The 15,881-nt window shown below is 44.2% G+C and overlaps 1 protein-coding gene across 11 annotated transcripts in view; it reads right to left on the bottom strand.

Annotated features, from left to right (window-relative positions):
* Positions 1 to 15,881, bottom strand: part of LOC132883748 (nesprin-2) — a 379,369-nt gene that overhangs the window by 34,186 nt on the left and 329,302 nt on the right. For 10 of the 11 annotated variants that reach the window (XM_060917719.1, XM_060917720.1, XM_060917721.1 and 7 more), the window contains 3 exons: positions 12,857 to 13,039; positions 11,009 to 11,146; positions 1,439 to 1,633 (listed from right to left, as the gene is read on the bottom strand). In XM_060917719.1, coding sequence (XP_060773702.1) covers positions 1,439 to 1,633; positions 11,009 to 11,146; positions 12,857 to 13,039 — 516 coding nt within the window. The remainder of the gene's footprint in view (positions 1 to 1,438; positions 1,634 to 11,008; positions 11,147 to 12,856; positions 13,040 to 15,881) is intronic. The other variant, XM_060917722.1, reaches the window with a different exon arrangement.

Below are 15,881 nucleotides of genomic sequence, written 5' to 3' on the forward strand. Positions count from 1 at the left end.
TTGTTTACTTTACTGCTAGCTGGCTACATGGGATAGAACAACGCTCAACCAACAGACCAATGGTTCAGGATCCGACCACCTGTGGTAAGCAGTGATGCTTAACTGACCTAATTACCTAATTACCGGTCATGCTTTGTATAGCGTGACCTGAGACAAAGAATATAGATCAAACCAATAAAATGCTCCAGAAAGAGATTAAAATTTGAAATTCACCGCGAATAACAGGCCGAGCCACAGTCGTAGCAGGCTGTGCCTGGGCTGTTTCGAAAGGTCTCAGGGAGAAGGAGGTGCCTGCAAAGTTTGGCAGGGCTAGGGCTTTCGGTGGCCATCCATCCATTATCTGTAACCGCTTATCCTGTTCTACAGGGTCGCAGGCAAGCTGGAGCCTATCCCAGCTGACTACGGGCGAGAGGCGGGGTACACCCTGGACAAGTCGCCAGGTCATCACAGGGCTGACACATAGACACAGACAACCATTCACACTCACATTCACACCTACGGTCAATTTAGAGTCACCAGTTAACCTAACCTGCATGTCTTTGGACTGTGGGGGAAACCGGAACACCCGGAGGTCTGTAACCCACGTGGACACGGGGAGAACACGCAAACTCCACACAGAAAGGCCCTCGCCAGCCGCTGGGCTCGGACCCAGGACCTTCTTGCTGTGAGGTGACAGTTCTAACCACTACACCACTTTCGGTGGCCAAGCTATGAATTTTTAAATTCTGGCCAGGGCTCCTATTAAAGTTTTCGATGAGCCACACTCACTCGCGCAGGGCTTCGGAGTGAATAGCAGGCCGAGCCGCAGTTGTAGCAGGCCGTGGCTGCCCTCTTCAGAAAGGGCTCTACGCCCCTGTGAAAATCCATAGCGATCTGGCAAAATTAGTGAAAATATTTCTGCAAATGTGCATCTGTAAGATTCTTGGGCTGGATCCGTCCCTGATGTACTGTAAGCACATGTATATGTGATGTGTAGGTCAGGATCTGACCACCTGTGGTAAGCGGTGATGCTTAACTGACCCAATTACCTGTATTTTCGTGATGTTTTGTATAGCATGACCTGAGCCAAAGAATCTAGATCAAACCAATAAAATACTCCAGAAAGAGGTCAAAATTTGAAATTCGCCGCGAATAATGAACCGAGCCACGGTCGTAGCGGGCCAGGCCTGGGCTGTTTCGAAAGGTCTCAGGGAGAAGGAGGTGCCTGTAAAGAGGCACCTCCTTCTCCCTGAGCATGCCGAGCCTCTTCGGAAAGGGCTCGGCGTGCTCTACGCCCCTATGAAAATCCATAACGATCTGGTAAAATTAGTGAAAATATTTCTGCAAATGTGCATCTGTCAGGTTCTTGGGCTGGATCCGTCCCTGATGTAAGCACATGTCTATGTGATGTGTAGGTCAGATAGTGAAATGCAAATGAACAGATTGAAGTGTAGCGTACAGGCTGAGGGCTGGTGAGGCGCTGGTGGAAGCAGCCCACTCGGCTGAACACTGTTTGGCAGTAGGAATGCAGTTCTTCGAGCTCATCCTCGATAAGCACAGCATCCAGGGGAGCACTCCTCTGAATCAAACCCTCACCGACCACAATCAGAGCATCGATCTTTTCTGTATTCTGAGTTATCTTCTTCTTGAGACCCTTTAAACATGGACAGACACAGGAGTACAGCTGTATGAATAACATGCTGCTCATGCACTTCAGTGTCCTTCGGGTTGTCCCATCTAGGGAATCCGAAACATTCAATGTAAAACTCTACAACAGAGGGTTCCAAGTACAATCCCTTTAGGAAACCAAAGATCTTAACTATCCAAAGAGCCCTTAAGGGACTCTTTTTATATGCAATATATATAAAATAACACTAGACAAGCTTACCATAGCTGGACTGCATCATAACGTGCACGTTGAGACATTATTACATTATAGGCATTTAGCAGACGCTCTTATCCAGAGTGACATACAACATACCCAGAGCAGCCTGCGGAGGGGCTGGGGGTTAGGTGCCTTGCTCAAGGGCACTTTAGCCATTCTTGCTGGTCCAGGGAATCAAACTGGCAACCTTTTGGTCCTAAAGCTGCTTCTCTAACTATTAGGCCGTGGATTCCCCAACATTATAGACATTATACTCGTTTCTTGTCCGTATTCTGACAAAGGGCTGGGGGTTAGGTGCCTTGCTCAAGGGCACTTTAGCCATTCTTGCTGGTCCAGGGAATCAAACTGGCAACCTTTTGGTCCTAAAGCTGCTTCTCTAACTATTAGGCCGTGGATTCCCCAACATTATAGACATTATACTCGTTTCTTGTCCGTATTCTGACAAAGGGCTGGGGGTTAGGTGCCTTGCTCAAGGGCACTTTAGCCATTCTTGCTGGTCCAGGGAATCAAACTGGCAACCTTTTTTTAGATTAGGTTAGATTAGATTCAACTTTACTGTCATTACTCAGTATAAATACAGGGTAATGAAATGCAGTTAGCATCTAATCAGAAGTACAAATAGCAGAAGTGCAGTAAATACAGATAAATACAGTATGTACAGATAAGCAATATGTACAGATGAATGCAGCTATGTACAGCTAGTGCAAATGAGATGGTTATAGTAGTAGAAATGTACAGATAAATAAATAGGATGTTCAATAGTTCTGTGCAGTATATGTACGGTAGTTAAAGGAGAAGTAACTACAGGTAGGGCTATAAAAAAGGGTGGTTATAATTATAATTATCCTTAAGGCTATATACAGAAGTAGCTAACTTGCTATGCAGATGTCTTGTGAATATAAAAAAATAAGAGTTAAATAAACACAGAATATACACATATACATCTGTGCAGTATATGTACAAAGTTACGGGAGAAGTATGTACAGGTAGGGCTATAAAAAAGGAGTGGTTATAATTATCCTTAAGGCTATATACAGAAGAACTTACTTGCAATACAGATGTCTAGTGAATATACAAACAATAAGAGTTAAATAGGCATTCAGAATATACACATATACATATATACACCTATACATGCACACCTAAACTCAAGTGTGGATGTAAGCATATACATATATACACACACATGCAAGACTGGCTGTGTAAATAGATCCACCAGTAGAGAATATTGATGAATATGTACAGCTATGGAACGAGATGTGCAGTTATCAAGTGCAACAAGAGTCAATACAGGTAGAAGGAGGATGTGGGATCATCTGCTGGCAGAGTTCAGTAGGGTGATGGCTGTGGGGAAGAAGCTGTTCCTGTATCTGCTTGTTTTGGTCTGCAGACTCCTGAATTGCCTCCTGGATGGGAGGAGCTGGGTGGGAAGAGTCTCTGAGGATGCTACGTGCCCGGCGCACGCATCTCATCTTGTAGACTCCCTCAGTGTCCGGAAGTGGAGCACCTATAATGCATTGGGCAGTTTTCACCACCCTCTGGAGTGCTTTGCGGTCAGCAGCAGAGCAGTTTCCCTACCACACTGTAACACAGTTAGTCAGAATACTCTCTACTGCGCAGCGGTAGAAGTTGCCCAGGATGACAGCAGACAGGTGGTTTCTCTTCAGTGTTCTTAGGAAGAAGAGACGCTAATGGGCCTTCTTGATGAGGTGGGAGGTGTTGGTAGACCAGGTCAGGTTCTCTGAGATGTGGATCCCCAGGAATTTGAAGCTGGAGACATGTTCCACCTCCATGCTATTGATGTGGAGGGGGGTGGGCGTGCCTCCCTTCTCCTTCCTGAAGTCCACGATGATTTCTTTTGTTTTACTGGTGTTAAGGAGCAGGTTGTTGTCCGCACACCAAGCAGCAAGGTGTTTAACCTCTGACCTGTACGCTGACTCGTCATTGTTGCTGATTAGTCCAATCACTGTGGTGTCGTCTGCAAACTTTATGATGGAGTTGGATCCATACATAGGTCTGCAGTCGTGGGTGAAGAGGGAGTAGATGAAGGGGCTCATCACACATCCTTGCGGAGTTCCTGTGCTGAGTGTGAGGGTGGAGGATGTGATGTGGTCTGACCTAACATGCTGTGGTCTGTTGGTCAGCAAGTCCATGATCCAGTTGCAGAGGGAGGTGCTGATTCCAAGGTCTGTGAGTTTTGTGATTAGCTTGGCGGGGATGACAGTGTTGAATGCTGAGCTGAAATCCACAAACAGCATTCTTGCATAAGTGTTTTTATTGTCCAGGTGAGAGAGTACACAGTGCAGCACTGTGGAGACTGCATCCTCTGTACTCCTGTTACTGCGGTAGGCGTATTGGTGTGGGTCGAGTGTGGGGGGCAGACAGTCTTTGAGGTGTGCCAGGACCAGTCGTTCGAAGCACTTCATCACTATAGGAGTAAGTGCCACTGGGCGGTAGTCATTTAGGCACTTTGGGGAGGAGTGTTTCGGCACTGGCACAATGGATGTTGATTTAAAGCACGCCGGTACTACTGCTTGGGCCAGGGACAGGTTGAAGATGTCCGTGAATACTCCTGAAAGCTGCTCAGCACAAGCTCTGAGCACACGTCCTGGAATACCATCAGGGCCCGCAGCCTTGCGTGCGTTGATGTGACTCAGTGCGTTTTGGACATCTGTGTGTGAAAGAATGAGTAGCTGAGGGTTAACTGAGGGTGTGATCTTTATGGCATTTTCTTTGTTGTCCTTATTGAAGCGGGCATAGAAGTCATTGAGCTCGTTTAGGAAGGACACATCTACCGTATGGTGGCTGATGAAGTGTTGCTGTTCTTGTAATCTGTGATGGCCTGGATGCCCTCCCACATGCGCTAGGGGTCGTTGTTCGCAAAGTGTTCCTCCACCTTGAGCTTGTATTCGTGCTTGGCCTTCTTGATGCCCCTCTTCAGTTCTGCTCTGGATGTACTGTAGGCGAGTGCATCTCCCGATCTGAACGCGTTGTTAAGTGCTTTCAGCAGGAGCCGCACTTCCCTGTTCATCCAAGGCTTCTGATTGGGGTATGTGGTGATCTGTTTTTCTGTGGTAACACTGTCAATAGTGGTGTTGATATGCTCCACTACTGCGTGAGTGTGGGGCTACGTTTACATTACGTCGAATCAGCGGATCATCAGATTAACGTTCTTAAAACGATTCGCGTTTACACTAAAACCATTAGCCGTGCACACAGCAACGCCAATACGCGGATACGCTCGGCTCCGCAGGCATCCTGCACTCCAAATCACTCCGCCCTGAACAGCGAGTGCCCTCTGGAGGGTGCGCACTCCGGCCCTGCGCAGCTCACACAGCGCGCGAGTGAAGTGCACAAGCCACGATTCGGGACTGAGCCGCTGTGTGTGTGATCCCAGCGCACATCACTTACTAATTGCAAGTGGAAGGATGGCAAGCCTAAAGACAATCATAACTACACAATGGGCAGTATTTGCATCAGTATTTGCAGTATTTTCATACTTTTATACTCTTTAATGAAAGGTGATACAAGGCGGAAGTCCGCGCCGTTTTTCAGCAGTCGCGTCACATGACCAACGCCAGCGAATCAGGAAGGTGGATGTCACAGTGACGCTGTCCAATGAGACGCCAGCTAGAGCTCAGCACAGCGTATCCGCGTATTTTGAATGTTTACACAGCACCGGAGCTGACACGATCTGGATTGAATACGTGGACGCTGGTGGATTCCCGTTTCCCGGCGTTTCCAGGCGGTTTAATGTAAACGGACAGTGCATCCGCGAAGAAAACGAGACAGATACGGTCTAGTGTAAACGTAGCCTAAGAGTCAATGTCTATCTGGGAGCCACAGGTAGCCTGGGAGGCAAACACACTCCAATCTGTGTCGTTAAACCTGTCCTGGAGTACCGAATCTACCCCCGCTGGCCATACCTTAATGGTCTTCACAGTTGGTTTCACACATTTGATGAGTGGTGAATAAGTGGGGGTGAGGAACAAAGAGAGATGGTCAGACTGTCCGAGGTGGGGAAGGGGGTTACCTTGTAGGCTCCAGGTATGTTGGTTTATACATGATCCAAGGTTTTGTTGTCTCTGGTGTGGCATGAGACATGTTGATTAAATTTGGGAAGTACAGTCTTTAGATTGGTGTGGTTAAAATCGCCAGCTACGATGAATGCAGCCTCCGGGTGTGCAGTTTGTTGTTTACTGATGGCTGTGTGGAGTTCAGACATTGCTTGTTTGCCATCAGCATCCGGGGGTATATATGCAGCTGTAATGATAGTAGATGTAAACTCTCTCGGCAAATAAAAAGGTCTACATTTAACCAAGAGAAACTCTAGGTTCGCTGAGCAGTGGCTTTCAACAATGACAGAGTCTGTGCACCAAGCCTTGTTGACATAAATACACAATCCACCGCCTCTTGTCTTACCGGAGCCGTCAGCTGATCTATCTGCTCGGAGAGTGTGCCACCCGACTAGCTGGATAGCATTGTCGGGTATCTCGCTGTGTAGCCACGTTTCTATGAATATCATGACATTACAGTCCATAATCCGTCTATTGCTTGTAATCCGAAGTCGTAGTTTGTCCATTTTGTTTGCCAGGGACCACACGTTTGCAAGGAAAATACTGGGTAAGGAGAGTCGATGTGGTGTTAGCTTTAGCTTAGCTCTCACCCCTCCGCGTCTTCCCCGCCTTTGTTTACGGTCCCTGCGCCGCCTACGAGTACTTCCTGTCGGCTTGGTAGTCCCCGGAGTGTCCGGTGATCTCCGTAGCTCAGGGAAGAGATGAAGATTGCTGATAAAACTGTCCGATGGTTGAAATCTGATGTCCAGAAGCTCTTGTCGGGTGTACGATGTTAGGGAGATGCTGTTCTGTACGAACAGACCCGAACAGAGTATGAGAAAAACTACTAATTTGCAGAATCTGAAGAGACGCTGAGCCTCGCTCTGCAATACGAGCGCCGCCATCTTAATTACCAGTCATCTTTTGGTCCTAAAGCTGCTTCTCTAACTATTAGGCTGTGGAATCCCCAACATTATAGACATTATACTCGTTTCTTGTCCGTATTCTGACAAAGAGCTGGGGGTTAGGTGCCTTGCTCAAGGGCACTTTAGCCATTCTTGCTGGTCCAGGGAATCAAACTGGCAACCTTTTGGTCCTAAAGCTGCTTCTCTAACTATTAGGCTGTGGAATCCCCAACATTATAGACATTATACTCGTTTCTTGTCTGTATTCTGACAAAGGGCTGGGGGTTAGGTGCCTTGCTCAAGGGCACTTTAGCCATTCTTGCTGGTCCAGGGAATCAAACTGGCAACCTTTTGGTCCTAAAGCTGCTTCTCTAACTATTAGGCCATAGATTCCCCAACATTATAGACATTATACTCGTTTCTTGTCCATAATCTGACAAAGGGCTGGGGGTTAGGTGCCTTGCTCAAGGGCACTTTAGCCATTCTTGCTGGTCCAGGGAATCAAACTGGCAACCTTTTGGTCCTAAAGCTGCTTCTCTAACTATTAGTCTGTGGATTCCCCAACATTATAGACATTATACTCGTTTCTTGTCCGTATTCTGACAAAGGGCTGGGGGTTAGGTGCCTTGCTCAAGGGCACTTTAGCCATTCTTGCTGGTCCAGGGAATCAAACTGGCAACCTTTTGGTCCTAAAGCTGCTTCTCTAACTATTAGGCCGTGGATTCCCCAACATTATAGACATTATACTCGTTTCTTGTCCGTATTCTGACAAAGGGCTGGGGGTTAGGTGCCTTGCTCAAGGGCACTTTAGCCATTCTTGCTGGTCCAGGGAATCAAACTGGCAACTTTTTGGTCCTAAAGCTGCTTCTCTAACTATTAGGCCGTGGATTCCCCAACATTATAGACATACTCGTTTCCTGTCCATATTCTGACAAATAAGCTGCAGTTGGAGTTGGGAGTAACTGAAGTGCAGATAGTGAAATGTATAGGCATACAGATAGTGCGATAGTGGAGCTTCTTGCAGCTCTTCTTCTCTTAGATTATTAACAGGTTATTGGTCTAGGTCAGGGGTGCCCACACTTTTCTGAATGGTGATCTACCTTTTAAGTGACTGACTCAGAATGATCTACTAACTACGCACATTACGTGTCTTTTTTAAATTTACAATACCAAAATTAACACAGTGTCATACGGGCTATTTCACTAAGGTTTCACATTTAAATCACAAGCTGAATTCATTTATGATTGAGTTTTATTTCCATACCAACCCTGGAAATAACAACAGTAACATCCACAATAGAGGCTACTAATCAGCATGTGATTTCATACACAGTGACATCACATTGCTCATACAATTTAGTAGCCTACATTTATGATAAAAAAAATCCACACATTGAAATGTAACTTTTTTTAACACTACGATTTTCTTTTAACATACATACATAGATAGAGGCATTTGGCCCACAGTACACACTCTCATACTAGAACTCACTGTTCAAACTGAAACTTTCAGACAATGAATTAACTTTATGTGTACATTGCATGTAGCCTTTTTTTTTTTGCATGTGGCAGGTTCACATTACATTGCCCATAAAATTCAGGCCTACATTTATGATCAAAGTCCACACATTGAAAATGAACTTTTTTAAAACTAGGACTTTTTTTTAACATGCATAGAGTGGCAATTGGCCTACATTACACACCCTCTCACACTACAATTCACTGTTGAAACATTGAAACTTTCAGACAATTAACTTTATGCATGTAGTCTTTTTTTTGTGCATACACAGGGGCATGTTCACATCAGTGGTCAGTAGGCTACCTTATTCAGATGATGACTTGCATTGGATGGAGTCAACAAGGGATGCATAGTCCGGGATATAGCTACTGATAGCCAGTCTCAGACACGCCTCCAAATGATCGTCGGTCAGGGTGGAGCGGTATTTGGATTTTATAATTTTCATATGTGAAAAGGCTGACTCGCACAAGTAAGTAGACCCAAACATTGCAGTCAGAGATGTTGCACATTTTCTCATGTTGGGATACTTTTCTTCTGTGAGCAAACTCCAGAACTGTTCATTGGCCCTGGACTTCAGGTTAATGTCTGCTTGCAGTGTCAAGATCTCATCCTCAACTTCAGCAGAACTGAGCTGAAACATTGTTGAGATTTTGGAAGCGAGGACATCGACCTCAGCATCCTCCCGAAAAGGGAAGCACATGAACATGGCAACTGGCTCGAGTAGAGCGAAGTCTTGAAATCTCCTGTCAAAGTCTGACAGGACGGTGTCAATCTGTTCTGCATAACATGCACTGTCAAACTCCGTTGAGTCCTTTCCTTGATTATTCAGCTCAGATGCAAGGTTGCTAAAGTTTCCCAGATCATTGCGTTGGATCTTTGAAGAAAGCAGTTTAAGTTTTCCTTTGAAGGCATTCACTGTGCTTATCATATTGATCACGAGTTTCTCTTTGCCCTGTAATTCCACGTTTAGCTCATTGAGCATGTTTGACAGATCCGTTAAAAACGCCAAATCAAGCAACCAACGATCATCATTAAGTTGCTCGTATTCTGCATGTTTTTTCTCCTGAAGGAACTGCTTTATCTCGGGAAGGAGATCGCGAAATCGTTGCAGGAATTTCCCCCTACTCAACCACCTTACGTCTGTGTGAAGCAGTAGTCCTGTGTGGTCGCTGTCAGCCTCCTCAAGCTGCAAGCGGAAGAGTCGTCTTTGGAGAGATTTTGCACGGATAGAACAGGCCACTTTTGTTGCTACGTCCATGATCTCTTTCATGTTCAACATTTTCGCACACAACGCTTGTTGGTGTATGATACAATGGTAACTTAGAAAGTCAGGAAACGCTTCATCCTCTCGGCATTTGGCAACAAATCCATTACGCCTGCCTGTCATGGCTGGCGCCCCGTCCGTGGTGATAGACACCAACTTGCACACTGGAATCTTAGTCTTGTCGATAAAGTTTTTGAATATCTGAAAAATGTCCTCCCCCCGTGTGTGTGCGTTCATATGCAGAACTGCTAAAAGTTCCTCTTTTGCAGTCATATCATGAACCATCCGAATAAAAATGCACAACTGGGCTTTGTCTGTGATGTCGGTAGATTCGTCCATCTGTAACGAGAAGCACTCGCAACAGTCAATGTCCTTAGCAAGCTGCTGTACTAAGTTGTCGCCCATCATTTCGCATCGCCTGGTCACTGTATTTCCTGTCAATTGAACAGCTTTGACTGCAGACATTATTTCCGTTTTGTTTTTAAAGTCTTTAAACAACGCATCTGATGCCTCGATGAAGGCTTCCTTCACCATAACTCCATCCTGGAAACACTTTTTGTGCCTAATGATCGTGCGACTCACCCGGAACGATGCCTCTGTGGCGGCCTTGGCTTTCGACGTTGGCCGAGTGAAAAGAGACTGCTGTCCAAGAAGCTGAGACTTCAACTCCCTCACCTTTCTCTTTCTCAATTCAGTGCTTGGAGGAAAGTCAGTATCAAAGGTTCGATGAACCATTCGAAAATGTCTCTCTACGTTCCCTTTCTTTGGAAGTGCAATGCTGGATTGACAGATCAGACAGACACACTTCGAGTGTGACATCGTGAACAAGAAGTCCTCTTCCCATTCTTGATGGAAATGGTAAGTCTTCGATTTTTTTATTTGTTTACCTCCCTCATTCATTTCCGAATCATTTTTTGTAGGCTACTACACAGCGAATCGAGCTACAGCGAAAACGAAAATGCAGTGGTAAAAGGAAAGCAAGCAACAACTGGCGCTTGTCTGTAGTAGGCTATGAGATATGTTATGGTTGTTATGGTAATAGTGTAACAAACTTTGTAGCAGCCAGCAGACTGGCCTGTCTACACGTCAATCAGCGGGCACGTTATAATATCATTATGTGATAGGATGAATTGCTTTTCTGAAAACGCGCGGTTTTTTTTTTCCGTTTTTTTTCTTGCGGAGTTCTGTGAGCTACTCTCATTGGCCCTGCGATCGACCAGTCGATCGCGATCGACGTATTGGGCACCCCTGGTCTAGGTTTTAGGTGTCTACAGTCACCTCGACTGTTTATGTCCTGAGCAACCCTTGCTTAAAGACTTTTTGACAAATATCAGTCACCAAAAATGCCTTTTCTAGGTATGGAGTAACAGATTATAATATGTAATAGAAGTTCCTATTTACTTTGAGCTTTTTCAGCTTGTGTTCGATGTCACTCTCTGAGAAGTGCTCCACATTGGTAAGTTGCAAGTCCATCTCAGTCAGCCAGACCAGCAGGCTCGCTCGTGTCCCTTCAAAGTCCTCTCTCTGAGTTGTAAAATGCTGCAGGGACAGAGAAAGTACTGAATCCCATGACTATTAAATGCATACGGTACCTCAGGTTAATAGTGATCCATAGCCTCTACTTCATTTTTTTAGCAGTTAGACCTCTACCTTGCAAGCATTCCTTATCCTTATCGATCCCAAAATTGTAAAAGATAATGGATAATTTTCTATAAGCAAGTGCAATAACAGTCGTGAACATTCTGTTATGTGATGTGCAATATGTATAACAGTCTAGTGTCTGGCAAAATATTTATACAAGTAATTATTCTTTTGTAGTTTGATAGTCTTAAATTAATATTGAAGCTTAGAAATCAATATGCATTACATAAAAGTTTCAGTTCAATAATGTAGATGTATCAGAGGCTCGCTGGCCGTGCTGTGAAAATTGTGCATGCAGACGCTCATCGAAGTTTCCAAATCTGTCATTGCTTAACTCTTGAATATTTTCTATCGTGAATACTATCATTAAAAAGCTCAAAATCTCTGCTTTCCAAAGAAATTTATCTGGTCAAGATCTGTTCAGTACTTTGGGAGTAACGGCAGGTTGAAGTTGGTAAGACAGAGTTCACTCTCTGCTAGCGGGACGTCAGGAAACTGCCGGTGCTTTCTGAGTCACGGGAAAGTGGTCAGGCTCTCTCTCTCTTCTGATCAGTTTCTGACTGGATTACTCGTAAATATCAAATCAGATAACTTTTATAGGGATGTTCTCGAGCTCTCACTGTTTCTGGTGAAGTATTCAGCAAAATGTTCCATCACCTAGTTTTGATGTTATGATTCATTGGAGACTCTGAACTGAGTTTTCATAGCTTTACCTACTTATTTTTTCAAATCAAACTGATTCATGTAAATAAATAGCTATTTTAGAATATAACTGGAGTTGTTTTGATGAAAAATATTGAGATCTTAGTGGTTGGAATGATAGTTTTAAAAAACTGGAAGTCAGAAACGTGAGTTTCAATTTCAATTCACTTAATTGGAGTTGTTTATTGGATGTGGCTCACACAGTTTTTCTGAGGTTCACCTTAAAAGCTGTGAGTATTATTTATATTCTTTAATATAAACACTAGTAGGCCCTACACTTGAGAAATTCAAAGGCCTACAGAGCACAAAGAGGGTATTAGAAATAATGGTTTATTCCTTTTTTATTGAGTGTACCGATTTAATGTTTTCACCTAACTAGCATAATTAATATTAAATGCTAATTTGCATTATTTGTTTTTACTAACTTTTCAAACTTTGTATTCAGTATACAACCATCTATGTGCCTGCCAATTTCCATGTAAATCTCTTGAAAAATAGAAACATTATTAAGAAAAAACATTTCATCTCATTGGTTAATGAGGCTCATTTTGGATCATGTTATCCTAATACAGAATATTACAGCAGTTTTCTAAAAATTAAAACATTTTTCAAGCTTTGATCTGTAATATCTCGAGAACAGATAAACATATTTTAATTCTGTAAAAATTATATTGTTCTGCATTCAGTTCTGAATTCAATGAGAGCAGTTTCAAGCAATTTGCACTGAATTTTCACCTGATATGCCTAACTAATGACCCAAAACATCCAAGCATTTAAGATTTAAGAAAGGATCAGGGAATTTGTGGAAGGAGCTATAAGCCTACATAATACAATGATCCGTATTTGTGTGTCTAACCTTAAGAAGAGAGGTCAATTGGAAAAAGTAATACCATGTGGCCGACTCACCCTCAGCCTGCGCAGTATGGCAGCCACTCTCTTATGCAGAGCGTCCCAACGCTGGTTGCCCTGGTGCACCATGGTCCGCAGCCTGTTAGCTGAGTCAGTGTGGTTCTCCCGGGCCAGCCGCCGGTACTGACTATTAATCAATTCTATTTGGGCCAGCTTTTCATGTACCTCTCTCTGGAATGCCTGAGTGAAAAGTATATACGACAGCAAACCATTCAATATTTACAGGAAAGACTGTTGGCCAGTAAGAGTAGTGATGTAGTCAAGACCACCTCAACCAAGCACGAGTCATGATCAAGACCAGACTGAGATAAGAATAAGACTTTGAGGGGTTGAGACCAAGTCAAGGCCAAGACCAAGGCAAGGTGAGACTGGGTCAAGACCAGGACCAGACCAGTGAGTGTGAGGGGGGGGGCAGGGAGAGGTTACAGCCATTAACAGTAACAAAAATTTAAAAGTAGCAACAAGTCATGTTATCGGTTGCACTCAGGGCTGAAAGTAACTTTTATTTCTTGCCGTTATTATTATTTCGAGTCATAGTGTGCACGCTGTGTGCACACCAAAAAATACCGGCCAGGATTGGCTTACTTTCACCCCTGGTTGCACTTGAAGCAGGATATTTTACATCCAATCATGGTAATGCTGTTAACAAATAAAGCAGACATTCTACAGGCAATTCAGTAATATCCCCAAAGCTGTGATCTTGAAATAAAATCCTATGTCCTTTATGTCTGAGACAAGACCGAGTAAAGATGTGGTCGATTCTGAGACGAGACACAGACCTTAAACAAACGACATGCAAGTGCACAAACACATAATCCAAACCACAAACAAGTAAAAACTAGCTAGTTGTTTACATTGGTTTACAAAAAATATAGTGACTGAAGAGAGGACCTTAAGTTTGTAGCTAAATTGGGGACGCCGTGGCTCAGTCGACTAAGGCGCCACACCATAAATCCAGGGACCCGGGTTCGATTCCGACCCGAGGTCATTTCCCGATCCCTCCCCGTCTCTCTCTCCAGCTCATTTCCTGTCTCTACACTGTCCTATCCAATAAAGGTGAAAAAAGCCCCCCCCAAAAAAAAAAGTTTGTAGCTAAACTAACAAGGATGATAACATTACCTAGAATAGCATTTTGAATTATGCATAAATCCAAACAACCCCACTGTTCTAGCAAACTTGTTTTTAAGTCTATGTGGCTATAAAACCCTTTGCAAACACTGTATGGACAAATACCATGATCAAGTCAATTAGCTTTATTGTCATTTCAAACATACACAGCTGGTACAGTACACTGAAATGAAACAACGTTCCTCCACGACCATGGTGCTACATACAACAACAGAGACCTACAAAGGAGTACATAAAGTGCACATGTGCAAACATCGCAAGACAATACAATAATTACTAAAACAGGGCAAGAGTAAAATTAAAAAAAGGAAAAACAAAGTTCTAGTCTGAGTAAAGCAGAGAGCAGGAACTAGAACCTCACACCGAGTTCTTGCACCATTCCATGTTGATGTAAAAACACAAGCAACCATTCCAGAGAGATGCAACCTTACTGCACAGAGATGCATTTCTGTTGGCATGAAACGAGGCGAGCCTGAGAGAAAGTATGGATGATGTACTGAATAGTGTCATGTCTCAGTGAAAACAAAGTTGCAGCAGTCTCTAAACTTGATAGTCTGCTGGAGTTGGATGTAGTCCAGTTTATTGTCCAGGGAGCAGGATGGACAGGAGAACCGGCTGGCTACGGTTTGTTTGTTTTTGCTCTTCCTCACAAAGCTCTTACAATGCTGCCTCTTCCAGCCAATGGCCTTCTTTTCTTTCTTCTTATTTGTAGTTTATTGGCAAAGAATGATCTGGTGCATTACCGCCACCAACTGTTATGGAGTGTGGATCACCATCCCTTTCACTCCCCCCCCCCCATCTTCCCCCTCAACTTCCCCTTGTCTTTTTCATGACCAGGAACAGCCTGTCCTCATTGGTGATTGGCTGGAATAGTGTTGTGTGGCTCGGTCTAAGCCACTTTCTTTGTTCCCCACTTACAGAACCAGGGCTGTGTCGAGCAGATTTTTTTTTTTTGGTGCACACACAGAATGGACAGCTAACAGACTGAGACTTTTGACAAAAAGCACATTGGATTAGAATTGATGATTGCACCTTTAAGTCCAAGCCTTGTCCCTTGAGTCACAGTATTTTTAATTTCCAAATTTTCCTGGTTTAGACGTTGGCCCCATATGGACAGCATCAAGATGCACTTAGAAACCATGGAGGTGGCTTTGGAGCTCAACTGATACAAACAGTTTTGCTCCAGTGGCTTAACACTACAATTGCCATGGTAACTTCAGGACTGCAACTGCCACGAGCAGTCTTGTACTCAAGTCTCCATCAGTGAACAGTTGATCTCATCTCATCTCATTTTCTCTAGCCGCTTTATCCTGTTCTAGAGGGTTGCAGGCAAGCTGGAGCCTATCCCAGCTGACTACGGGCGAAAGGCGGGGTACACCCTGGACAAGTCGCCAGGTCATCACAGGGCTGACACATAGACACAGACAACCATTCACACTCACATTCACACCTACAGTCAATTTAGAGTCACCAGTTAACCTAACTGCATGTCTTTGGACTGTGGGGGAAACCGGAGCACCCGGAGGAAACCCACGCGGACACGGAGAGAACATGCAAACTCCGCACAGAAAGGCCCTCGCCGGCCACGGGGCTCGAACCCGGACCTTCTTGCTGTGAGGCGACAGCGCTAACCACTACACCACCGTGCCGCCTGAACAGTTGATGACTTCATCAAAATCGACTTAATGTTAAAACTATAATGAATTTCCTGGTTATACGATTGTACTATTTGACTATATAGCATACAGTTATAGATGAGTTATTTATAATCGCACTATCCAGTGTCAGCCAGATGAGGATGGGTTTCCTTTTGAGTCCGGTTCCCCTCAAGGTTTCTTCCTCATGTTGTCTCAGGGTTTTTTTTCCTTGCGACCATCAACTGAGTATTGCTCAT

The sequence above is a fragment of the Neoarius graeffei genome, chromosome 3, assembly GCF_027579695.1.
Source record: "Neoarius graeffei isolate fNeoGra1 chromosome 3, fNeoGra1.pri, whole genome shotgun sequence".
NCBI classification, from domain to species: Eukaryota; Metazoa; Chordata; class Actinopteri; order Siluriformes; family Ariidae; genus Neoarius; species Neoarius graeffei.